Below are 25,931 nucleotides of genomic sequence, written 5' to 3' on the forward strand. Positions count from 1 at the left end.
TCAGACCAGTGGATTCTGGAGGTAATAAGAGACAGCTACACTTTAGAATTTTCTTGCCCTGTCAGGGAAGCCTTCATGGAGTCTCACTGCTTGTCCTTAGGCAAGCTAAAGGCAGTTTGAGAAACCCTGTTTAGGAGCAATCGTGCCAGTCCAACAGCAGAACAATATCGAGGAAGGTAGTCAATTTACTTTGTCATTCCCAAGAAGGAAGGAACGTTTCACCCCATTCTAGACCTGCAGAAAGTCAATGCAGCATTGAGGTTGGGGTGTAGTTTGTCAAGGGCAGATGGGTCAGGGATGATGGTCGTCAGTAAAGAGATCCTGGTCTATAAACCGTCTGAAAATGAGAGTGGTTCGCGGGATGTTGAAAATTTTTCTTCCTCAAGTGCGGGGCCAAATGGTGAAATTTTTTTCGGACAATGCAATAATGGTGGCGTATGTCAATCAACAGGGTGGGACGAAGAGGCAAGGAGTGGCTCAGGAGGCCCAGGAATTGTTTGTCTGGGCGGAGCAATACCTTTGTGGGATTGTGGCATCTCATGTTGCTGGAGTGAACAACATTTCAAGCGGATTATCTCAGTAGGCAACAGTTGGACCGAGGAGAATTGGAGTTGTCGTCGGAGGCCTTCGACCTCATTGAGACCAGATGGGGTGCTCCCCAGTTGGACTTGATGGTGTCGTGTAGCAATGCCAAAGCGAGCAGGTTTTTCAGTTACAGAAGAGAGTGGGGAGCCGAAGGAATCGATACACTGATTCTTCCATGGCCAACAGGGATTCTGTTGTACATGTTTCCTCCATGACCACTAGTAGGCTGAGTATTGTGGCACAATATATGTCACCCAGGCAGGGTGGTGTTGGTGGTGCTAGAGTGGCTTGGCCTTCCTCAGGTTTGCTCACCTCCAGGGCCTTCTTAGACAGAGACCTATCTTCTTGGATCAGGTGGATTGCTTTTGTCTCATGGCTTGGCTTTTGAGAGGAGACATTTAAGATCCAGAGGATATTTGGAGGCTATGATCACTACCTTGATTCAGGTTTGGAGGCCCTTCACATCGCTGGCTTATGTTGGGGTGTGGAGAGTGTTTGAGGCCTGGTATGTAGGAAGACACCTAGATGCATTACGAATGGATATTTCATACATTCTGTCCTTTTTGTAACAGGGCATGTCGAAGGGACTCACTTTTAATTCTCTTCGCATACAGGTGGCAGCCCTAGTATGCTTTTGAGGCAAGGTTCGAGGAAGGTCATTGGCGACTCACCTGGATATCATGCGTTTCCTCAAGGGAGTCAAGCATCTACAGCCGCTGATTCAGAGGATTTGTCCTTCATGGAATTTGAACGTGGTGTTGTGGGGCCTTTGTGGGCCTCTGTTTGAGCCTTTACGGAAAGTGTCGTTGAAGGACCTTACCTTAAAGACTGTGTTCCTGGTAGCTATTTACTCAGACAGATGGATTTCGAAACTGCAGGCTTTGTCCTGTAGAGAACCGTTTTTGCAAATTTCAGATGATGGAGTCTCTTTGCGGACCGCTCCCTCGTTCCTACTGGTGGAACTTCCACATTCTCGAGTTTGGAGCGGGAAGGCCGGCTAGCGAAGGATCTTCACTGTCTGGATATTCGGCGGATGTTGTTGCGTAAACTTAAGGTGACAATTTCCTTTTGGCAGTTGGATCATCTTTTTGTCCTGTTTGGTGGTGCAAAGAAGGGAACCAAGGCTTCTAAAGCCACCATAGCTCATTGGTTAAAGGAGACTATATTTTCAACCTATCTTTGTAAGGGTCAATCTGTTCCGATGGGGTTGCGGGTGCACTCAATCAGAGCGCAGACGACCTCTTGGGCAGAGTGTCAGTTGGTGTCATCACAGGAGATTTATAGGGCAGCCACTTGGTCATCTTTACACACTTTCACCAAGCATTATCGTTTAGATGTTAGAATGCCTGAGAAGGCAACTTTTGGTGAAAGTGTTTAAGTGTGGTCTTTCGGGTTCCTACCCAGTGTAGGGGAGCTTGGATACATCCCACTTGTCTGGACTGATCTGGGGTACGAACAGGAAAGGAAAATTGTTTCTTACCTGCTAATTTTCATTCCTGTAGTACCACAGATCAGTCCAGAGACCCATCCCCTCGTTTATTTTCCAAAAGACAGCATAATTGTGAGTAATATTTTCAGCAGAATTTATAGCTGTGTATAGTTGGGTTCTAGGACTTATACAAAGTTAGGTTTCTGTGTTGTTTGATGTGAGGGCTCCAATTCATGGGGCTCCAACCTATCTTGCATGTTTGCCTTAGAAGGGAGGTTATTATTTGATAATATTGATGTCTCTATATTGGCTTGAATACAGGTCAATACTGAGGACTGCAGGTGGCACACTTGGTTAAGTAGCAGTGCCTGAAAAGTTTAGTTCTCAGCCTCCATCTGCTGGTAGGGATGTAAAATCTACATGTCTGGCCTGATCTGTGGTACTACAGGAATGAAAATTAACAGGTAAGAACCAATTTCTCCGAGGATAACAGGATGTCAGTCCTCACAACACCTGCCCACCATCCCATGGGTTTCTTCTTCTTTTATTCTCTTGAATTATATGATGAGTGGTGTATTGCATGCGTGAGCATGTTAAATGAGGCTCAGTCAGAATTCTAGAAACTTTGATATTAGATTCCCATGCTGGGTTCCATCTGATGATGTCACACATGCCACCTGTTACAGGTAAGCAACTCTGCTATCTCCTCCCCTTCCCTTACACATGCACATCCCACAGGAATAGCATGGGCAACAGTTGTGAATACTTTCCTCACATGTTACTCTGGTTCATCCTTGCATGTGTAAGTTTTCTCTCCAATTGAATTCTCCTCTCTTTAAATCCCAGGGCAGCTATTTTGCATCTGATGACATTAAGGCACTGGTCCTGCGATTCCTCCAGCAGTAAGTTTTCTGGCATAGTGTCAGAAATCTCTTCTGTCCCTTTATTTATATCTATGTGTTTCAAATAGTGCAGTTGTCTCAGGGCTGAGCTTGCTGTAGATTTGCTAATGTTTCTCTCTTGGGTAATGCTGGTTTGTCTCTGAGCTAAGTGCTCTGAAGCATTGTTGATGTCTTTGGGTAGCGTTGATTTGGCTCAGGACTGAGTGCTCTAAAGCTGTGCTGATGTGCCTCTTTCTCTCTTTCTGCAGGTATTATTCAGTTTATGACTCTGGAGATAGGCAAGGTCTCCTGGACGCATATCATGACGGAGCCTGCTGCTCCCTTTGCATCCCCTTCACAGCAGGAAATCCTGCCAGGTTTGGTCTATTTCTTGGGGTATCTGTGCATTTAGGGGGAATGGGCTTTCTCTTGGGGTTCACTGTTTGAGGGAACGAGTTCTTTCTTGAGGTGACCGCGTTGGCGGCATCTCTCAAGGTGGATCTTTCTTGGGGTGACTGTATTTGGTAACCAACCACTCCCACTAGGCACATTGCAACCACTCCACAATTTGAATTGTACAAGGCCTTCTGTATGAGCTGCCAATCCTGCATAATTGAAACTGCAAAAAGATTAACCCGCTCCTAGTTTATTTAGTTTATTGTGTAAATATCTTAATTACTCTGGGGTAGATATTCCAAAGTTAGCCGTTTTCCTAGTGTGTAGTCAGATGGACTCAGGAGATGGAGACTGAGTCAGATTTCAAAGCTGACATCACCCTAGATACACCCCTGCAGTGACATCAGCCCTTCAGTATTTCTCCATCTCCAGCAGCTGGTGGATGTACTTCTCCCTATGGGGATTGCTGTACTTTTTGGAAGGAAAAATTCCACATTTAAATTGGAGAAAAAATTGAGCCCCGCTCTCCTGCAGCAGTACCTAAAGGTCCCTCCCCCAGTTGCGAATTCCTGAGGCGATTTGCGAGATCCCTCAGAGGTGTGCCTAGGTCCGGTAGCTGTTTCCTGGCGTGGACTTTGCTGCTTAAGCTGCTGAAAGGCAGCGGGTGCAGGAAGCCGAACGTGGCAGTGACGGCCAAAGCCCTCTCCCCCTGCAGCCGAAGACTGTCTCTGTACACAGTCGGTAAGTGCTGAGCCCCAGGTAAGTAAAAAAAAAAAAAAAAAAAAGATTTACCTCCCGATTTAGAGGCTTTTGGAGGGGTTTTGGTAAGACTTCCTCCAATCTCCTAGCTCGGCACGCTGTACAGACGTCATTCCCGATCCCGTTGGAGTAAGGGGAAGAGGGCTTCCAAGCGGATTGAGTGGCCCTCCCCCCCCCCCCCCCGGTGGGCTAGGTCCTGCTTTAGGCTTGGTTGGCACACTGTGGCGGTGCCATCTTGCACGTGTCTGTGCGTGCCGTATTGCCCTCTATAGAACGTTGGTGTGTGCAGTGCGTCGGCTCTGCGCACGCACTGTGCGCTTAACGTCACGCCCGTTCATACATGCAGAACCTACTAAGCACAGAATACAGGTAAAGCCAGGCTCACGGGCTGTGCAAGCGCCTCGCCTCGTCCTGCCTAGGCACCCAAAATCTGTGCACATAAAATGTTAAGCGCGAGCCTACAGAAAACACAGTTACCGCCGCCAAAGGCCTCGGCAGCCAGGAAACATAAGCGCCTTTCTCTCTGCGCTGCTTGTCATATTAGGGCTTCGCAGTCTGACCTGGATTCCAACTTATGTTAGCACTGTGAGGAAGCCCAGGGAGAGTTGGCCTCCCCAGACTTTGCTAAGCGCGGCTCCTCCCATTCAGAGGATGGGTTAGTCGCAGTCTTAACTGGAAGTACCCCAGATCTGAGTACCCCGGGACTGGGTCATTCATGGGAGAGGGAAATTTATTGGCACCTACCCCAGTACCTCTTGGGCTAGGCATGGACCTGGCTGCCTTCTCTTGGACGGAATTTTTCCAGGGCCTTCAAGCCTTTGTACAGGCACAGTTGCTACCTCACTTGCCCCTGTCCGGACAGAATCTCAGCTGGTAAACCCTCCCTCTCCCAGTCCTATCAACAGACCTTGAGGCATGCCTCGCTTCACCGAGGGTATCTCTGGCAGGGACCTGGACGGCACGGACAAAGAGGAGGATACAAATTCTTGGAAGATGGGGAAATTCCCCCTGGTTTATAACTGAATCGGACCATGTTACGGTTTTTCCATAGAGACTAATTGCTGGCCCTGGTTTCCCGGACCCTGAAGATGCTAGGAGTTCCTGGGGCAGACTCTGATGGAACCAAAGAAGAACTCCATTCTGATTTCCCTATAGAAAGCCTCTTGCTGCTTTCCAGTACTGGAAGCCATCCAGGAGTTGATTGACCTGGAATGGGATGCCCCAGAAGCAAGTTTTAAAGGGGGATGAGCATTGGAAGCTCTGTACCCACTAAATCTGGCAGTGAGAGAACGCTTGCATTACCCTAAAGTGGATACGATGGTCTGTGCCATCTCTAATCGAACAACTATCCCAGTGGAGGAGTGGCCTTTAAAGGATTTGCACGATAGACAGATGGAGTCCATCCTTAAACAGGCCTTAGACGCAGTAGCAGTGACCTTACAGATTGCTTCTTGTTGTGCTCTTGTAGCTCGTTCGTGCCTACTCCTCTCTCAGGAGTTGGATGACTCGGGGTGAATTCCAGAGCACTTAGTGAACCAGCCGCCACCTTTTTATCTGACGCAGGCTTGGATCTAGTCCATACTCAGCCAGAAGAGTGACCTCAGTGGTGGCGGCCAGAAGACAACTATGGAATTGGTCAGAAGACGCAATCTCCAAGGCAAATCTTACAAAGATGCCCTTTAAAGGATCACTTCTTTTCAGAAGCGAATTGGAAAAGCTGGCCAGTAAATGGGGCAAATCTTCAGTTCCCTGGCTACCAGAAGATAAGAGAAAGCAGTTACAACGCCCCTTGCCTATGAGGGGTCAATCCAGGGGCTCCCAACGCTTTTGCCTCAACAGAAACTCAACATTTCAGAGGTTTTGGCCCTTTAGGAGGTCTCAGTCCTTTTGTAGTCCACAGCCCAAGGGAGGGGCAGGCTCGTGTTCAGATTCGTCCTGAATCCCCCAATGAAAATTTGCCGACCCACCCTCAGATTGAGGGGATTGTGGGTCAACTGTCCCTCTTCTACCAGGGTTGAGATCACTTTGGACAAATGGGTATGATGCACTGGAAATTCACACTTCTCCTCCTGACATATTCATAATGTTTCCTTACCACTCCAAGCACAAGAAGCAGGCAGTGGAGACCACTTTTTTAGGGCTCCTCAGGATGAGGGCTATAATCCTAGTACCTAGGACCCAGGAAAATACGGGGCGTTATTCCATCTATTTCATCGAACCCAAGAAGGAAGGTTCCTTTCGCCCCATCCTGGACTTCAAGAGCATCAGCCGACATCTACAAATGAATAATTTCTGCATGGAAACCCTGTGCTCCGTGATAATGGCCACGGAATCGGGAGAGTTCTTAACCTCCCTGGACCTCTCCGAAGCCTACCTACATATTCCAATCTGTCAGGAACACCGTTTCTTACGCTTTGTGGTACTGGGTTGCCGTTATCAGTTCTAGGCTCTGCCCTTTGGCCTAGCCACCGCTCTTTAACTGATCTAACTTAGCCAGTTTTAACTTATCGGGCTAAGTGGCGCTTTTACTGTGGATGTTCAGCGACATAGCCATGCCACTGAATATCCCTTGTAACTTAGCTGGATAAGTCATATCCAGCTAAGTTACTTTCCCCGCCAGAGCTGAATATCGGGCCCATTAGTATTAACCATTTCAAACTTGAATTCCAGGGCTTCCATTACTGCCTTAGTCAGGATGGAGATTATAGTGTGAACAAAGGCTTGCAGGCCAAAACTTCATGCCTGTTAACCATTTTGTTCTCCGCCGAATAACTTATCTTTGTTCCTTTTCTGTAGTTTTGTAGCCACTTCACCATCATTCTTGATAACAAATTTGTCCATAAACCTTACAGAATAGGTAGACATTGCCAGAAAATTATAAAAACAAAAATGAAGCCCCAAAAGAAAAAATAAGGTGGTGGCATTCTGAGCTCCCAGTGATCACGTCTCACCAGGTGCGCACCGCATCATGTGACTCCCTTATTTAGTTTATTAATTTTCTATATCGCCCTTCCATATAAAATCAAGGCAGTCCCCATGCAGCTTAGAGGGAAGATTGATATGGAAAGATCTTTCTCTGGGTGACTGTATCTAGGGAAGATCTTTCTCAAGGTCATAAAAAGGGGGAGATTTATTGGGATTACTGGGGGGGACTCTCTCTTAATTGACTATTTGGGAGAATGATTTTTGGGGGGACCTCTGGAGATCGTCATTTGGGAAAACCTTTCTCAGTGCGACTGTAATTGGAGATCTTGCAATTGTGTATGATAGGGGATCTCTTGGGGTGTCTGTATTTGGAGGATCTCTGTCTTGAGCTAACTGTGAAAAGAAGTGATCTCTCTGAGTCACTATTTGGAAAGATCTTTCTCAGAATGTGTGTGTATTTGGGGGATCTCTCTCCAAAGGTGACTGTACATATGGGGCAATTTCTCTTGAGGTGATTGCATTTGGGGATCTCTCTTGAAGTGATTGTGTATAATGGCAAATCTCTTGGGGTGCCTAGGGAATTTATTTGTATGCTGTTGATGTTTCTCTGTGAAAGGGTCAAGTATTTGGGTAAGGTGTAGTAACAAACTCTTCCTCATCATCCAGCCAGACCAGTCCAGACACATGGGTTATGCCCCCCAGCCAGCAGATGGAGACAGAACAAAAGGCTCATTGACATTACCCCTTATAGGGTCTCGTGCTGCACTCAGGCTGCCTATATTCTCTGTCTCCAGCAGATGGTAGGTGAACATATTATGCTGTGACTGAGTCCTGGTTTTTTTAGGCTGGGAGAAAAGGAAACTTTCTTAGCATCTAGACAGATGAATCCAGAGCGACAGAACAAAGATGACATCACAGTATATATACTCCTGCAGTCACATCAGCCTTCCAGTATTCTCTGATTCCAGCAGATGGTGGACATGTATCTCCCTACTGGGGATTGCTTCATGTTTTAGAGCAGGCCAGTGGGTCCTGGAGAGAAGTATACGCTGGAGTTTCGCAGTATTCCTCGGGACGTGTTCATGGTATCTCCCTGCCACTCACTGCAGAAGAAGCAGGCAATGGAGTCTGCATTGTCAAGGCTCCTCAGTCTGAGGGCTGTAGTTCCAGTGCCCATGTCCAAGAAAATATGGGTTGATATTCCATTTATTTTGTTGTGCCCAAGAAGGAGGGCTCCTTTCATCCCATCCTGGACCTCAAAGGGGTCAGCTGTCATTTGCAGGTGAATTATTTTTACATGGAAACATTGCGCGCAGTGATAATGGTCATGCAGTCTAGGGAATTTCTGACCTTGCATCTGTCTAAGACATATCTGCATATTCCCAACCGACTAAAGCGTCAACATTTTTTGCGATTCGCAGTTTTGGAACGTTGTCATCAATTTTGAACACTACCTTTTGGTCAGGCCACCAATTCAGAACTTTTTCCAAAGTTGTGGTGGTGACAGCAAAGTTGAGAGAGGATGGGATCCTGGTACACCCGTACTTGAACAACTGCCTGATTTGGGCCAAGTCTCTGGAAGAGAGCCACCTGGTGACCTGCAAATTGATCTGTCTGTTGCAAGAGCTCGGTTGGGTGGTGACCCTGGCCAAGAGCAGCCATCTCAGTCAATAGAGTATCTTGGTGTTTGGTTCAACACAAAGCAGGGCAGGATTTTCCCACCAGAAGGTCGTATTCAGATGTTGATGGCACAGGTGTGTCTGTTGATGAACACAATACACCCGACAGTGTGGTCCTATCTACAGGTGCTCGGACTGATGGCTGCGGTGCTGGAATTGCTGCTGTGGGCGAGGGCATATATGCATCCTCTTCAGCACTCCCTGCTGTATCATTGGAGCCCTCAGTCTCAGGACTAGTCGATTCAGCTCCACCTGCCGATGGAGGCTTACTTTCAACTACAATGGTAGTTACAAGCAGATCTAAAAAAGGGTTTTCCTAAAGTCACCAGACTGGTTAGTACTCATGACAAATGCGAGCCTTCAGAGTTGGGGAGCTCACTCTCAGGAACTGATGGCGCAAGGGCGCTGGAGTGCAGAAGAAGCTCTCTGGAACATCAGTCAGCTGGAAGCCTGGACGGTCCAGTTGGCATGCAGGGTCGAGCGGTCCGGATAATGTCGGACAATGCAATGACGGTGGCTTACATCTATTGGCAGGGAGGAATCAAGAGCCAGCAAGTGTCGTAGGAGATAGACCAACTTATGGAATGGGCGGAAGTGCATCTTCAGGAGATCTCAGCCTCGCATATTGCAGGAAAAGACAATGTAGGAGCAGACTTTCTCAGCAGACAGAGCGTGGACCCAGGAGAAATAGGTATTGTCAGACAAGGCGTTTCAGCTAATAGTGGATCACTGGGCCTTCCTTTTCTAGATCTGCTGGTGATTTCTCGCAGTGCAAAGGTTCCTTGATTCTTCAGTTGCAGGAGAGATCCAAAGTCATTAGCTATTGATGCTCTCATGCAGGAATGGCCAGTGGACAAGCTTGTTGTATGCCTTTCCCCCTGCGACCCATGTTGGGCAGAATGGTTCGGAGGGTTAAGAGTCACAGAGGGATCGTGCTTCTAGTGGCACCAGATTGGCCCAGGAGACCATGGTATGCGGATCTACGAAAGCTCCTGGTAGACTCCCTCCGCAGGATAGGCACAGGAATCTGTTGCAGTAGGGTCCTGTTCTTCATGAAGATCTGACTCAGTTTTGTCTTACGGTATGGCCCTTGAGAGGGCTCGCTTGCTGAAGTGTGCATATTCTACTGCGGTGATTGCCACCTTGCTACGAGCAAGAAAGTTATCCACTTCCTTAGCCTATGTGCAGGTCTGGCGAGTGTTTGAGGCTTGGCGTGAAGATCAAGGCGTTCTTCCTTGTTCAATTAAGTTCCTGCTCATTTTTGGAATTTTTTCAGGATGGATTGAATAAAGGATTGGCCCCTAATTCCTTAAAGGTGCAAGTAGCGGCTCTTGCCTGTTTCAGGAGTCAGGTGGATGGTGGTCGTTTGTCAGCTCATTCAGATATGGCCCATTTCTTGAAAGGAGTGAAACATCTTCATCCTTCCTTGCGGTTACTGGTGCTCTTGTGGAGTCTTAATCTGGTTTTGGATTTCCTAGAGGGCCCTACATTTAGACCGATGTGTAATCTGTGGTTACTGACCTTGAAAATGGTGTTTCTTGTGGTGATTTGTTCTGCAATCTTGTCGTGCTGGGAGCCGTTACTTCGAGTGACTCCAGGAGCGATACAGCTGTGTACTGTTCCTTCCTTTTGGCCAAAAATGGTCTCAGATTTTCACTTGAATCAGTTCATTTCCCTGCCATCTCTGGATAGGAAAAGAGATGCAGAGGAATATCGCCTGTTGCGACCCTTGGATGTCAAGAGACATATCGTGAGATATCTGGAGGTTTCTAAACCTTTCCAGAAGATGGATCGCCTGTTGCACAGGCGGTTTTGACTAGACCGCGGGCAGCCAACTTCTTTTCAAATTCTCTCTTAGCCTGTCTTATCAACATCTTACATTTAACTTGCCAACGCTTATGCATTATCCGATTTTCTTCTGTGGGATCCTTCTTCCAATTTTTGAATGAAGATCTTTTGGCTAAAATAGCTTCTTTCACTTTACCTTTTAACCATGCCGGTAATCATTTTGCCTTCCTTCCACCTTTCTTAATGTGTGGAATACATCTGGACTGTGCTTCTAGGATGGTATTTTTTTAACAATGTCCACGCCTCTTGCACACTTTTTACCTTTGTAGTTGCTCCTTTCAGTTTTTTTCTAACTATTTTTCGCATTTTATCAAAGTTTCCCTTTTGAAAGTTTAGCACGAGAGCCGTGGATTTGCTTACTGTCCCCCTTCCAGTCATTAATTTAAATTTGATCATATTATGATCCATATTTTATCATATTTTATCCTATTGTAAACCGTTATGATGGCAAAACCAAATACACGGTATACAAAAAAAATGTTAAATAAAAATAAATATTGCCAAGCGGCCCTATCCCCATTACCTCTCTCACCAAATCCTGTGCTCCACTGAGAATTAGATCTAAAATTGCGCCCTCTCTCATTGGTTCCTGAACCAATTGCTCCATAAAACTGTCATTTATTCCATCCAGGAACTTTATCTCTCTAACATGTCCTGATGATACATTCACCCAGTCAATATTGGGGTAATTGAAATCTCCCATTATTACTGCACTACCAATTTGGTTAGCTTCCCTAATTTCTCTTAGCATTTCACTGTCCATCTCACCATCTTGACCAGGTGGACGGTAGTATACCCCTATCACTATAGTCTTCCCTGACACACAAGGGATTTCTACCCATAAAGATTCAATTTTGTATTTAGTCTCATGCAGGATGTTTATCCTGTTGGACTCTATGCCATCCCGGACATAAAGCCCCACACCTCCTTCCGAGTGCTCTCTCTGTCATTGAGATATAATTTGTACCCCGGTATAGCACTGTCCCATTGGTTGTCCTCCTTCCACCATGTCTCTGAGATGCCAATTAAGTCTATGTCATCATTTACTGCTATACATTCTAATTCTCCCATCTTACTTCTTAGACTTCTGGCATTAGCATACAAACATTTCAAAGTTTGTTTTTTGTTTGTATTTTTATTCTGCTTTTTAATTGATAGGGATAAGTTAGAATTTTTTAGCTCAGGTGAGTTTTTAGTTACAGGCACTTGGACTACTTTTCTAATTATTGGAACCTCACTGTCGGGATGCCCTAATTCTAATGCATCGTTGGTATCCTTTGAAGATACCTCTCTCCGAACCATGCGCTGCTGGGCGACTGTCGGCTTTCCCCTTTGTTCTAGTTTAAAAGCTGCTCTATCTCCTTTTTAAAGGTTAGCGCCAGCAGTCTGGTTCCACCCTGGTTAAGGTGGAGCCCATTCCTTTGGAAGAGACTCCCCCCTTCCCCGAAAGGTTCCCCAGTTCCTAACAAAACTGAATCCCTCTTCCTTGCACCATCGTCTCATCCACGCATTGAGACTCCGGAGCTCTGCCTGCCTCTGGTGACCTGCGCGTGGAACAGGGAGCATTTCAGAGAATGCTACCCTGGAGGTTCTGGATTTAAGCTTTCTACCTAAGAGCCTAAATTTGGCTTCCAGAACCTCCCTCCCACATTTTCCTATGTAGTTGGTGCCCACATGTACCACGACAGCCGGCTCCTCCCCAGCACTGTCTAAAATCCTATCTAGGTGACGCGTGAGGTCCGCCACCTTCGCACCAGGTAGGCATGTTACCAGGCGATCCTCACGCCCACCAGCCACCCAACTGTCTACATTCCTAATAATCAAATCACCAACTAAGATGGCCGACCTAACCCCCTTCCCTCCTGGGCAGTAGGCCTTGGACTACTATGTCCCTGAAGGTCTCATCAATGTACCTCTCTGTCTGCCTCAGCTCCTCCAGGTCTGCCACTCTAGCCTCCAGTCTAACTTCTGTTTATTCGCTGCCTTACTGACTGTTAAAAGCACAAAACACACAAACACACTAAATAATATTCCCCAATAGTTAACTTCGTCCCAATACTTTTCAAAAAAGAAACTTTCCCAAGCAAAACTTACTGATTCCTTTCAGCCCCTAGCAAGGTGATCCTCTCCTCTCAGTGCTCCCACTGGCCAAGTGGTGCATTTAGTGCTGTTTTAAAAGGAAACATGCAAAGAGGCATTTAGTGAATTGCATTGCTTTAATGTCAGGAGAATTTTGCTCCAGTAATTGAAAGGCACTTTCAGAAGATCAGGTCATCTCTTTGTCCTGGTCCTATGAAGCATAAGGCAGCCTCGGGGTGGGGGGGCTTCAAAAGCTTGGATTAAGGAGACTGTAGAGGCTTCCTATGTGGATAGGGGACTTCCCCTCCATAAAGAGTTTGAGGGCTAATTCAACCAGGGCGCAGGCAGCATTGTGGGCGGAACTTCACTTGGGATCGCCATCCGAGATTTGCAGAGTGGCAACATGGTCTTTGTTGCACTCTTTTGCGAGGCATCATCGCTTGGCTGACCACGCCAGGGAAGAAAGCAGTGGGTGGCTCAGCTGTCTTGAAAGCAGGATTAGCATTCCCACGCCCAATTGAGGAATAGCTTGGGTACGTCCCGTATCTCTAGACTAGTTGAGCTGAATGAGGGGAGGAGAAATTAAATCGTACCTGATAATTTCTTTTCATTGAGTCCAGCCAGACCAGTCCAGGATCCTCCCTAACTGCCAGTATTCTTGATCCTGTGTAGTATTTAGGGAAGCTCATATAATAGAGCGCTCAAGGCAAATAGGTTGTATGGATTTTTGGGGAGCCTGGTTTGATTTCATATAGGTGAGTATATCTCTTGTCTTTCTTGTTTCATGGTTAAGAGTGTTTGTTTTTGTTTGGTTCCTGGAAGGCCCTTGGAGTTGAAGGCATTGGGGAATCACTCTTTATTATTACTAGCTTTTTACACAATACTGGCAGGCTGAGTGCAGCACAGGACCCTATAAGGGGTGATGTCAGTGAGCCTTTTGTTTTCTGTCTCCATCTGCTGGCTTGGGAGCATAACCCATGCATTTGGATCGGTCTAGACTCAAGGAAAGAAAATTATCAGGTAAGAGTAAATTTCTTCTTTTTTTTTTCCCTCAACAGGAACAGTCTTGGTGAATACTTCAAGGACAGCAGAAATGTGAAGAAACTGAAGGACCCAGGTAGAACCTGTGCCATGAATTATAGGGGGTTGAGAGAGTTTTTGGGGTAGGGTGGTGGGGGCAGGAAAGCATGAGATGATGGGCGAGAGAGCAATGTGAGATGGGGACAGTGGTGGGAGAGCACGGTGAGCGTATGGGAGATGGAGTGATGGTACAGGAGAGAAAGTACTGGAGGAAATGGGTATGGGAAAAGCACGGTGGTGGGAGAGGGAGGGAGGTTATGACCCATTGGGTGAAGAGGCGATTGGATGATGTTGGGAGAGAGCACTGGGAGATGGAATAGTGCTGATGTAAGAAAATGAGGGGTGGAGGTTCGGTGTTAGCAGGCTCCTAACTCTGCCCCTTGTCAGTCTCTGCTGACCTGATGGTTTTTCTTGCAGGCATGAGGTTCAAGCTGTTGAAACACACCAGATTAAACGTTGTGGCCTTTCTGAATGAACTGCCCAAAACCTTGCACGACATCAACTCTTTTGTAGTGGATATTTGTGCGCAGACGGTGAGTGCTCATCTCTGTACAGATTGTGTATTTCTCTGTGTTATCTTTATGTGATTATGTGCTGCATCTCTACATACATGACCCTCTGCGTCTGGGTACATTCTGTGTTTGCCTGTGCAGTTGCTCTGTTTGAGTCTGTGCACCGGGGGGCACAGTGCCTGCTGTTTCCATGGGCTGTGGGTGCTTGCTCGCAATGGGTTTCACAGTTTTGCATGCACGCTCACTGTATTTTCTAGTGCTCTAGCTGTGCAGGCTTGCTGCATCTGTGTACTGTGTACCCAAGTGCTCTGCACTAGCTGCATTTGCTAGCTGCATCCACACTTGCAGGCTGCACATGCTCACTGCTTCCATATACTGTTTTCCCAGTTGCTCTGGGTACACATGCTCAATATGTCTGCACATTGTTGAGTGTATACTTGGTCCAAGTGCTCATCTGTTTTCTTCCAGTAACTGTACATTTCCTCTCTCTTTTGTTTATTTAGACTATGCTACTTTGCTTTGTGGTCCATGGTATTTTTAAAGAAGGTAAGTATCCAGCCCACTGCCAGATGTTCCCAAATATGGCCTGCTCTTGCCCTCCCAGCAGTAGCTCACACCTTCTTTTTTTCCTTACTCTCTTCCCAGTTGATGGAAAGACCCGGGATGAGGTGCGGGCCTTCACTCGGATGTTCATTGCAGTTCCAGCTGGCAATGCCGGGTAAGAGAAGTATCTGGTACAGCTCGTATGGTAGGCGAGAGTTATGGAGCTGCCACGGTGGTGGTGGTGGTGGTGGTGGTAAGGGGAAGACTGAAGGTGACCACAAGGTTAGATAGTCCAGGATCTGCTTGGGGAAGCTGGTTGTGGGGCTGAAGGTAGTCTGGGAGTTGCAGCGGCTGTTTGCGGGGTTAGATATAGTGCAAAAGAGAGAGGGCACGCAGCTGAGTATAGTTGAGGTAGGAGGATACAGTATATGGGGGATAGCACAGGATCTGATGGCAGATGAGGGTAGTCGCATAGGGCCAGATAGCAGGTGAGAGGCTTGCATGGATTAGGGGTTGGGGGAAAAGTGGTCACACACAGCCAGGCAGTTGATTAGGTGACTTACACAGTTATGAGCTAGGGAAGGTAATAGGATAAGGCAGGGGGGGTGAGTAGGATCAGACAGAGCTGTGCAGCAGGTGGAGGGGGTCCACTTAAGGCCAGGTAGCAGGTGAGAGGGCTTCTACAGGGCCAGGCAGCAGATGAAGCAGGGTCAACATAGGGCTGGGCAGCAGTTGAGGGGGTGTGCACAGGTCTGCTTAGTGTGTGAGATGGGCTGCTCTCACCTCCTCTTTTCCTTTTGCTGCACCCAGGCTCTGCATTGTGAACGACGAGCTCTTTGTGCGCAATGCAACCACAGAGGAGATTCGCAAGGCCTTTGCCACACCGGCACCCACGCCTTCCAGCAGTCCTGTTCCTACCCTGTCCTCCACCCATCAAGATTTGTTGCAAGCATTCTCACTTCAATCTGGCATGAATCTAGAGTGGTCTCAGAAGTAAGTATGCTGTCCTTATCCAGTGCATGGAAAGCTGCATATGTGTGTTAGGGAATGCAAATCTGACCTCCTGCTACTTTGTGTGTATGTGCATGTTACTGTCCTCTCTGCTCTTCTCGTCATGTCTGTGTGTGACACTCTGTCCCTGCATATGTGCGTGTGTGTGTATGTATATGCACGACTATTCTTGCACGCATGTGTGCACTGCTGTTCTTTTTCTCCTCTGTATTTGTGAGAGGGTGTCCTCCGCTTTTGTCTACATGTGCATGCATGTGCACAACTATTCCCCCTTCCCTGTACGTACCAGGATCAGTCCAGGACACCTGGGTTGTGACTCCGCACCAGTAGATGGAGACAGACTAAAACTTGTGGGCGGAGCCATATATGCCCCTGTGCCAGTCACAGCCCCTCAGTCTTACTCTGTCTCCAGTAGATGGTGCAGGTCCAGTCACAGCCCTGCCTGACCTGATTTTGGTGGTTAGTCTGTTTTGGTTTTTTGGGGCAAATTTTGTTAGGCCTGATTGTTTTTGCGAGGTATTCGTGGCAAATTGGGTTTTGTTTTTAATTTTAGTCCCAGGTGCCCTGCCTCCCGGGGGGGTTGAGAGGTCCTGAGGGGACTACCCTCCCCCGGTTGAGGCCGCTGCCAGGGTTGAGGACCCGGCTGAGCTAGTGGCAGCGTCAGGGGTGACACCGGGGAGCCCGGTTCACTCACCCCTGCAGGAAAAGGGCTCCAGAACCAAGGACAGCTGCAAGCTTTGTTTAAAAAAAAAAAAGGTTTTTGTTTTCGTTGTGCGGCTCTCCGTTTCCTCACGTCTCCGCTCCGTTTTTAGGGGGGGGGGGGGCGCCGGTAGCAGGAGGGAGGTCGCCGATTTTGACTTCTTAATTTTAGTTTGCATTTCGCCACGTTTCCCGCCCGTTTTTTTCGTCGCGCTCGCCGGCAGGCCACGAGGGTAGGCCTGCGGCTCGGCTCGCGCACGCTTTTCGTGGCAGGGCCTCTGCAGCTATGGTCGCACGGGCAGAGAGGGAGTGTCCGGAGCGCCTCAGGGGGCCCAGTCCAGAACCGCGCAATCGCCGCCGCGCGGGGGGGCTCGACTGATAGGCCCCAAGATGTTTGTTTTTTCCTGCACTGTGCGCGCGCAGCGGCCATTTTAATTCCGGCCGCGAAATCGCTCGGTTCACAACAGGGGATACAGCCCTGCCCCCCACGCTTTCCCCGCAGCGGGATCCGGCGGGGGGGGGGGTCCCCACGGAGGGGCCTCGTTCCCCGTTGGCTCCCGCAGATGGTTCTTCAGATTTTATCTGTTTTTGCGCTTCTGTTGCGCGGGGTTTTTCAAATATAAGCGTATTTAGCGCTGCCGGAGGGGCGTCGCGCGGGGGGGGGGGGCCACCTGCAGGTCTGTTCCGAAGGCTAGAAGACTATGGATGTTGCGGGGGGCTCTCGGGAGCCCTCGCGGGGGAAGCGTCCGCCGCATGGCGTACCTCAGGAGTCTGAGACGGATTCTTCATCGGCAGTTGACTCAGCGTCTCCAGAGGAGTCCCTGATGGGGGCCGGGGAGGCGGCTGCGGACGGTCCTCGGCTGCGGACGGTCCTGTCCAGCCCAGCGCGGGCAAAGGGGCACTAGCCGTGGAAGGGGATGACCCCCAGGTGGTACGGCTATTTTCGCAGGGAGGAACTGTACCTACTAACTCCAGCAATTCTTCAGGAACTGGCAATGGAGGCTCCGCTGGGGGGGGCCCGTCGAGAGACAAACATGGATCTGCCAAGAGGCAATCATGGATCCGATGCTGTCCGAGGAAGAGGAGCATAGGTCTCTCGGGGCCGACAGTAGGATTTCCTTTTCAATTTTCATCGACAGATTTCCTGTTCAATGAATGGGATACGCCTTTAAGGTCGGTACGGCCATAGACAAGTTTTACCCGCTACCGGAGGATGTGCTGGCACTCCTTCGCCTGCCGAAGGTGGATTCCGCAGTCTCTGCGGTGACGAAGAGGTCGGCCATTCCGGTTACGGGAGCCACGGCTCTCCGGGATATACAGGATAGGAAGCTGGACGTGTAACTCAAGATTTTGAGGTGTCTGCCCTGAGTGTGCGGGCTGCTTTCTGTACCAACTTCGCTATGTGAGCGAGTCTGCGCTGGGCCCAAATTCTTCAGGCGAATGCAGGTCTGTCGGAACAGGCATCACAGGCAGATAGGTTGGAGGCAGCAATAGCGTATGGGGCAGATATTCTCCACGATTTGCTGCGTACGTCCGCTAGGTCCGGGGTGGCGGTTGTTTCGGCACGTCGCCTGCTGTGGCTGCGCAACCTGGCTGCAGATGGTTCGTTCAAAGCAGCTGCCCGAGGACAGATTCAGGGCGCGCTCCGTCTGTTCGGCCAGATCCCGGTTCCGAGGGCCCAGGAAGTCGCGTCATCACAGGTCTACCGGTTCTTCTTATAGGTCGGCTTCCTCCCGTAACCATCAATGGCAGCAGTCCTTTCGGGGTACACGCTCCGGTAGACGGGGTGGAGCCCCGTCAGCTAGGGGGCCAGGATACCATCGGCCCAGTGGGTCCGCAACGTGATAACGCACGGCTACGCATTAAATTTTGTTCGTTCCCCGGCACACTAATTCCTGGTCTCGCCGTGCAAGGCTCCCAAAGCGAAGGCAGCAGTGCTAATCACCATCCGACGCATGGAACATTTGGGAGCCATTTCCTCCGTTCCGATCAGTCCGCACGGCAAAGGACGTCACTCTATTTGCTTCATTGTTCCAAAGAACGACGGCACTTCAAGACCAATCCTGGATCTAACAGGGGTGAACAGATGCCTGCGTGTGCCTCACTTCCAAATGGAGACTATTCGGTCGGTGATCGCCTCGGTGCGTCCAGGAGGGTTCCTGGCCTCACTAGGTTCCACGGAGGCGTACCTTCACGTAGGCATTCCACCGTCTCTTCAGCGATGCCTAAGGATCAATTCACGGCTCTCCCGTTTGGGGCTCGCAACGGCGCCTCGTACTTTCACGAAGGTGATGGTCGTGGTGGTGGCGCAACTTCGCCGGGAGGGTTTCTGGTTCATCCTTACCTGGGCGATTGGTTGATTCGGGCGAAGTCCGAGGATCAGTGTCGACTGTCAGTGGCCAGGGGCCTACAACTCTTGCAGTCTCTAGGCTGGCTAGTCGAGTTCAACAAGAAGTCCATTGGTACCCACGCCGGTATCCACGCAGACCCTGGAATGCCTTGGAGCCGTATTCGACGAAACGGGGCAGGGCGTTCCTATCGCAGGAAGGAAGGTGCAAACTACAGGCTCAAGTGAGGCGCTTGCTGTCGCTCCGGCTACCGCGGGTCGGCGATTACTTCATGGTCCTGGGTACTATGGCCTCCACTCTCGTGTTGGTCCATTGGGCGTTTGCTCATCTACGGCCATTGCGGGCGTCCTTACCATCCCGCTGGCGGCCAGTTTCGGAAGCATTCTACCGTCCATTTCCACTCGTAGGCCGGGCGAGATCCGGCCAGTCCTGGTGGCTCGATTCCAGTCTTTTGACCTCTCCAGGGTCACTCCTATTGCCCAACCGGACAGTGGTGCCCACGGATGCCAGTCTCTCCGGATGGGGAGCAGTCTGCCTAGGGACGTCAGTTCAAGGCCTACGGTCAGCGTCTCAAGCCCGATGGGCTACCAACCGACTGGAGACCAGAGCGGTCCGTCTGGCGCTGCAATCGTTCCTACCTCTGCTGAGGGGACAGGCAGCCTGTGTTTTGTCGGACAACGCAACCGCAGTGGCCTACATCACTCACCAAGGAGGGATGAGAAGTCCACAGGTGGCAGACGAGGCGCGGCTCTTGATGGCTTGGTTGGAGCAAAATCTCAACACCATTGCAGCCTCTCAAGTCCATTGCAGCTTCACATACATTGCAGCCTCTCACATCGTCGGGGTCGACAACGTCCAGGCGGATTTTCTGCCGTCATCTTCTGGATCCCGGGGCATGGGAGCTGGCGGTCGAAGTTTTCGCCTCATCTGCAAGACGTGGAGTATTCCCCACATGGACTGGAGGGCCACAGGCCACGGGGACTGGTTGGCCACAGGCCACAATGCGAAGGCTCCGCGATTCTTCAGTCGGCGCCGAGGAAGAGGAGCAGAAGGAGTCGACGCCTTGGTGCTTCCCTGGTAGACGGATGTCCGGCTTTCCTCCGTGGCCGATGTTCGGCACGATTATGCGCCGCATAGATTTGCACCCGTTCAACGTGTTCGTGATCATGGGGGCTCCGGCATGGTCTCACCATCCGTGGGTCGCGGACCTTGTTCAGTTTGTCGGTGGCGGCTCCCATGCGTCCCATCCGTCTCCAGGGATTCGCGGGGCTCCTCCGTCAGGGCCCCGTCTGTTAGGAGGATGCAAATCAGTTCTGTCTCGCGGCCTGGCGTTTGAGAGGAATCGGCTAAACGGGGAAGGTTACTCTGCCGCGCTGGTGGCTATGCTGCTGAGGTTCCAGGCAGCAGTCTCCATCCTTGGCGTACGTCCGGGCCTGGGTAGTGTTTGCGGTAAGGTGCGTGCAGCGGGGTGTGGATTCCACTGCCGCTTCGGTATCTGATGTTCTGGCTTCTCCAGGCTGGTCTGGCCAAAGGATTGGCATGCAGTTCCCGGCGGGTCCGCGCTTGGTTGCTTGCGGGTCCGGATGTTTTCCCCGTTTTCTCTGGGGGGCTAAGCTTCTCCGTCCGCCATTGCGTTTTCCCCTGCCCGTCCTGGACCCTTAATTCGGTTCTTTCCACCTGGTGCTCGGCACCGTTTGCACCCTTGAAGCGCACAACTCTTACGGATCTCTCTTTGACGACGGTATTTTTGGTGACGCTTGCCTCGGCGCGGCGCTTTTCTGAGTTGCAGGCTCTCTCCTGTAGAGTTCCGTTTTGTGTCTTTCTGATTCGGGGGTATTCTTGTGTCCGATCCCTACCTTTCTCCTTCAGGTCGTTTCGTCTTTTCATCGGCATCAGTCAGTGGGGCTGCCTGCTTTGCGGACGGGAGCTCCTCTGATCCTCCAGCGAGGGACTTCAAGGGACTTGTTGTGCGGAGTTCCCTTCCACGCTACCGATGACAGATCTTATGTTTTCCTTTTCGGGTCCAAAGAAAGGGGCCGCGGCATCCCGCAAGACGATTGTCCATTGGCAAAAAGGAACCATTGGTTCGGCATACCTTGTGCGGGAGGAAAACCTATTCCTGGGGGCCTCAGGGCTCACTCGACACGGTCTCAAGCGGCGTCTTGGGCGGAATTTTCACAGGTGTCGCCTCAAGCGATTTGCAGGGCTGCTACCTGGAAGTCGTTACATACCTTCATTACACATTGCCGATCGGATGTTCGGGCTACTGATTTCGGGGGTTTTGGAGAGAGGGTTCTCCGAGCGGGACTCTCTGCTTCCCACCCTCGGTAATTTAGCTCTGGTACATCCCAGGTGTCCTGGACTGATCCTGGTACGTACAGGGAAAGGAAAATTAGTTTCTTACCTGATAATTTTCGTTCCTGTAGTACCAAGGATCAGTCCAGGATCCCGCCCGCAGTGCTGCGCTGTTGTAACGGAGAGTCCGCTCATTGTTGTCTTCAGTACACTGACCCCTTGTTCTTCGCTCTCCCAGTTTGGAGAGTCTGGTTCCTGTGGGGTTGTTGGAGTTATTTTCGTTTACCTAACAAGTTTGTGTGGTTAGCTATGTTGTATTATGGATTTTCTACTTTGACATTCGTATGACTGAGGGGCTGTGACTGGCACAGGGGCATATATGGCTCCGCCCACAAGTTTTAGTCTGTCTCCATCTACTGGTGCGGAGTCACAACCCAGGTGTCCTGGACTGATCCTTGGTACTACAGGAACGAAAATTATCAGGTAAGAAACTAATTTTCCTTTCTCCTCTATGTGCTTGTTTCTCACTTTGTTCTTCTATGTGTGATTGTCCCCCTGTTCATCTGTTTGCAAGTATGTGACTTTCCCCTTGCTCCTTTGTGTGTGTGTGTGTGTGTGTGTGTGCGTGCACAGCTGTTCCTAAACATACCCAGATCAGTCCAGACCAGAGGTTTATAAGAACATAAGAAATTGCCATGCCGGGTCAGACCAAGGGTCCATCAAGCCCAGCATCCTGTTTCCAACAGTGGCCAATCCAGGCCATAAGAACCTGGCAATTACCCAAACACTAAGAAGATCTCATGCTACTGATGCAATTAATAGCAGTGGCTATTCCCTAAGTAAACTTGATTAATAGCCGTTAATGCACTTCTCCTCCAAGAACTTACCCAAACCTTTTTGGAATCCAGCTACACTAACAGGCCGATACAGTACAGTGTGCTCCACCCGCACTGTTAACCCGGATATGGACGTGCGTTTTCGACGCGCTATTACCCCAAGCCGCACATTTTACTTTCAGAAATTAATGCCTGCCCAAAGGCTGGCGTTAATTTCTGCTGGCGCCGGGGAAGTGCACAGAAAAGCAGTAAAAACTGCTTTTCTGTGCACCCTCCGACTTAATATCATGGCGATATTAAGTCGGAGGCCCCAAAAGTAAAAAAAAAATATTAAAAATCAGCCCGCGGGTCGGTTTGAGAACTGACGCCGGCAAAATTGAGCGTCGGCTGTCAAACTCGCTGACAGCCGCCGCTCCTGTCAAAAAGGAGGCGCTAGGGATGCGCTAGTGTCCCTAGCGCCTCCTTTTACTGTGGGCCCTAATTTGCATAGGCCACCCTCCTGAATCGCACGCCAGGAGAGTGGCCTGTGAGAGCGGGCGCTCGCCAGCTCTCCCGTGCGTTTTTCTGAATCGGCCTGTAACTGCACTAACCACATCCTCTGGCAACAAATTCCAGAGCTTTATTGTGCGTTGAGTGAAAAAGAATTTTCTCCAATTAGTCTTAAATGTGCTACTTGCTAACTTCATGTAATGCCCTCTAGTCCTTCTATTATTTGAAAGTGTAAATAACCGATTCACATCTACTCGTTCTAGACCTCTCATGATTTTGTAGACCTCTATCATATCCCCCCTCAGCCGTCTCTTCTCCAAGCTGAACAGCCCTAACCTCTTCAGTCTTTCCTCATAGGGGAACTGTTCCATCCCCTTTATCATTTTGGTTGCCCTTCTCTGTACCTTCTCCATCGCAACTATATCTTTTTTGAGATGCGGCGACCAGAATTGTACACAGTATTCAAGGTTTGGTCTCACCATGGAGCGATACAGAGGCATTATGACATTTTCCGTTTTATTAACCATTCCCTCCCTAATAATTCCTAACATTCTGTTTGCTTTTTTGACTGCGGCAGCACACTGAGCTGACGATTTTAAATGCCTAGATCTTTTTTTATGCATCCCTATCAGCAGATGGAGGCAGAGAACAAAACTTTGAGGCACTGCTACATAACTGAGAGTGCCACCTGCAGTCTCTATCTCCAGCAGATGGTAGAGGTGCATGCCTGCAGTCCTGACTAAGAGTGGAGACTTAGAGGACTTAGAGTGGAATTTCTGCTCCCCAAGATGCTAGGCTCCATTTGACAGGCCATCCCTTGGGTTGAGCTGGGCGACCGAAGGATTGGATACCCCTGCCTGCTGTGGCCTGCTGTCTCAGGGACCTAGATAGCCAAGTGATTGGCTCCCTCTGGGTGACCTGAAGATCCCTCCTGGCTCCATTCAGGAAAGTACCCCTCTTTATTTGTTGGTCTTTCTATGAGCTGTTTCCCAAAAAAAAAAAAAAGTTCTTATTAAGACTCAGTGAGAGGTAGGGAGCCCGAATTTCTGCTCAGTGAGCAGTCCTGCGGTGTTGGCCAGGTGGTGTTCGCAGCGGTTTGCTAAATCAGGAGAGTCTGCACTTCTGTGCCGATTACTGTTTTCCCGGGAGGCATCAGGGGCAGGAGGTTTTGGAGAAGGTGTGCTGAGAGCGGGCCTCTCCGGATCCCATCCCAAGTAAGTGAAGCTCTGTTCCAGGAGTCTGGACTGATCCGGGCACGTACAGGGAAAGGAAAATTAGTTTCTTACCTGATAATTTTCGTTCCTGTAGTACCACGGATCAGTCCAGAGTCCCACCCTGTTTTGGCACTTGAAGGTAATGGAGAGTCCGCGCTATTTTCAATTGTTGTTCTCTTTTATTGACAGATCAATCGTGTTTTTTTCCAAGTAGCTCGGGTTCTGTGCCCATTTGGGGGTTAATGAGCCAGTTTACGGTTGTTAGGTTACTGTACAGTATATAGTTAGTTTGGGTTTTTGAGTCCATTGTGCTTTGACATGAAGTAATACCATCCTAGATAAGGCGGAGTTTGTTTGTAAACTTCTTTCCCTGTACGTACCAGGATCAGTCCAGGACACCTGGGTTGTGACTCCGCACCAGTAGATGGAGACAGAGCAGGACCTGTCGGCTCAGCCATATATGACAGTGTGCCAGCCACAGCCCCTCAGTCTTACTCTGTCTCCAGTAGATGGTGCACGTGCAGTCACAGCCTCGGCCTGCCCTGGGTTCTGCTAGGCAGTTAGGGGTAGTTCGCTTTTTGTTTTTTTAAGTTGAAAGTGCTGGTTAGTTAAGGCCAGGTGCTCTTCTTCTTCTTCTCCAGGCTGGTCTTGCCAAAGGCCTGGCGTGCAGCTCCCTGCGTGTGCAGGTTGCGGCGCTTGCTTGCTTGCGAGGTAAGGTTCAGGGATTTCCCTTGGCCCTGCACCCGGATATTTCCCGGTTTCTTGGGGGAGCGAAGCATCTCCGTCCTCCATTGCGTCATCCCTGTCCGTCCTGGAACCTTAATTGGGTTCTCTCCTCCTTATGCTCGGCGCCGTTTGAGCCCTTGAAGCGGTCAACTATTAAAGATCTCACGTTGAAGACTGTATTCCTGGTGGCGATTGCTTCGGCACGGCGTGTTTCAGAGTTGCAGGCTCTATCCTGTAGGGAGCCGTTCTTGTGCATTTCCGACTCAGGAGTCTCCTTGCGCACGGTTCCTTCCTTTTTGCCTAAAGTCGTGTCAGCGTTTCATTTGAATCAATCAGTTGAGCTTCCCGCTTTCGTGGTTGGGAAGTCCTCGGATCCGGAAACGAAGGACTTACGAAAGCTAGATGTGCGAAGGTCCCTCCTTCGCTATCTTGAGGTCACTAATCCTTTTCAAGTGACAGATCATCTTTTTGTTCTATTTTCTGGTCCAAAGAAAGGTGCCGCAGCGTCCCGCAAGACAATTGCCCATTGGCTCAAGGAGGCCATTGGTTCAGTGTATGTGGTACGGGGAAAGCCGGTGCCCGTGGGTCTCAGAGCTCACTCGACACGGTCCCACGCTGCGTCTTGGGCGGAATCTTCTCAGGTGTCGCCTCAAGAGATTTGCAGGGCAGCTACCTGGAAGTCGTTGCATACCTTCATTAGACACTACCGGTTGGATGTTCAGGCTACTGAGACCTGGGGGTTTGGTGAGAGGGTTCTCCGAGCGGGACTCTCTGCTTCCCACCCTCGGTAAGTTGGCTCTGGTACATCCCAGGTGTCCTGGACTGATCCTGGTACGTACAGGGAAAGGAAAATTAGTTTCTTACCTGATAATTTTCATTCCTGTAGTACCAAGGATCAGTCCAGGATCCCGCCCGCATTGCTGTTTCGGAGTAACGGAGAGCCCGCTCGTGGTTGATTCTCTAATCCGATTTCCTGTTGCGCTCCCTCGGTTAGGGGAGCTCTGTTCCAGTGGGGGTCTTGATCTGCTCCACGGTTAAGTTTATTTTTAGTCAAGGTTACTGGGTTCAGGTTTCTACGTTGACATTTCGTTAGACTGAGGGGCTGTGGCTGGCACACTGTCATATATGGCTGAGCCGACAGGTCTTGCTCTGTCTCCATCTACTGGTGCGGAGTCACAACCCAGGTGTCCTGGACTGATCCTTGGTACTACAGGAATGAAAATTATCAGGTAAGAAACTAATTTTCCTTTCCTCTACATTATTCTGGGTGTATGAGATTGTCCTCCACTCCAGTGTTTGTATCCCCCTGCTGCTTGTATTTGCTTGTGTGTGTGTGGCACGTTTTATTGTCTCTCTGTATGTTGACTGTTCCTGACTCACATGTTTGTTTCTCTGCTCCTCTGTGTATAAAAGACACTGATCTGGCTCCCCTGCGTGACACTTGCTGCTGCCTGTGCTAGTCATGAATCTTTGCTTTTCTCTTATATCTCAGATGCCTTCAGGACAATGACTGGGATTTTGCTCGAGCTGCACAGATTTTCACACAACTTAAGGTAAAAAAAAAAAAATAAAACACTAAACATTTCTCACTGAATGT

General features: G+C 49.6%; 1 protein-coding gene across 1 annotated transcript in view; it reads left to right on the forward strand.

Moving 5' to 3' along the window:
- Positions 1 to 25,931, forward strand: part of NXF1 (nuclear RNA export factor 1) — a 113,944-nt gene that overhangs the window by 79,734 nt on the left and 8,279 nt on the right. Inside the window, exons 13-20 of the mRNA XM_029614832.1 lie at positions 2,861 to 2,916; positions 3,165 to 3,272; positions 13,640 to 13,698; positions 14,079 to 14,194; positions 14,677 to 14,719; positions 14,819 to 14,891; positions 15,527 to 15,709; positions 25,827 to 25,887. Coding sequence (XP_029470692.1) covers positions 2,861 to 2,916; positions 3,165 to 3,272; positions 13,640 to 13,698; positions 14,079 to 14,194; positions 14,677 to 14,719; positions 14,819 to 14,891; positions 15,527 to 15,709; positions 25,827 to 25,887 — 699 coding nt within the window. The remainder of the gene's footprint in view (positions 1 to 2,860; positions 2,917 to 3,164; positions 3,273 to 13,639; positions 13,699 to 14,078; positions 14,195 to 14,676; positions 14,720 to 14,818; positions 14,892 to 15,526; positions 15,710 to 25,826; positions 25,888 to 25,931) is intronic.

Source organism: Rhinatrema bivittatum, chromosome 8, assembly GCF_901001135.1.
Source record: "Rhinatrema bivittatum chromosome 8, aRhiBiv1.1, whole genome shotgun sequence".
Classification (NCBI taxonomy): domain Eukaryota; kingdom Metazoa; phylum Chordata; class Amphibia; order Gymnophiona; family Rhinatrematidae; genus Rhinatrema; species Rhinatrema bivittatum.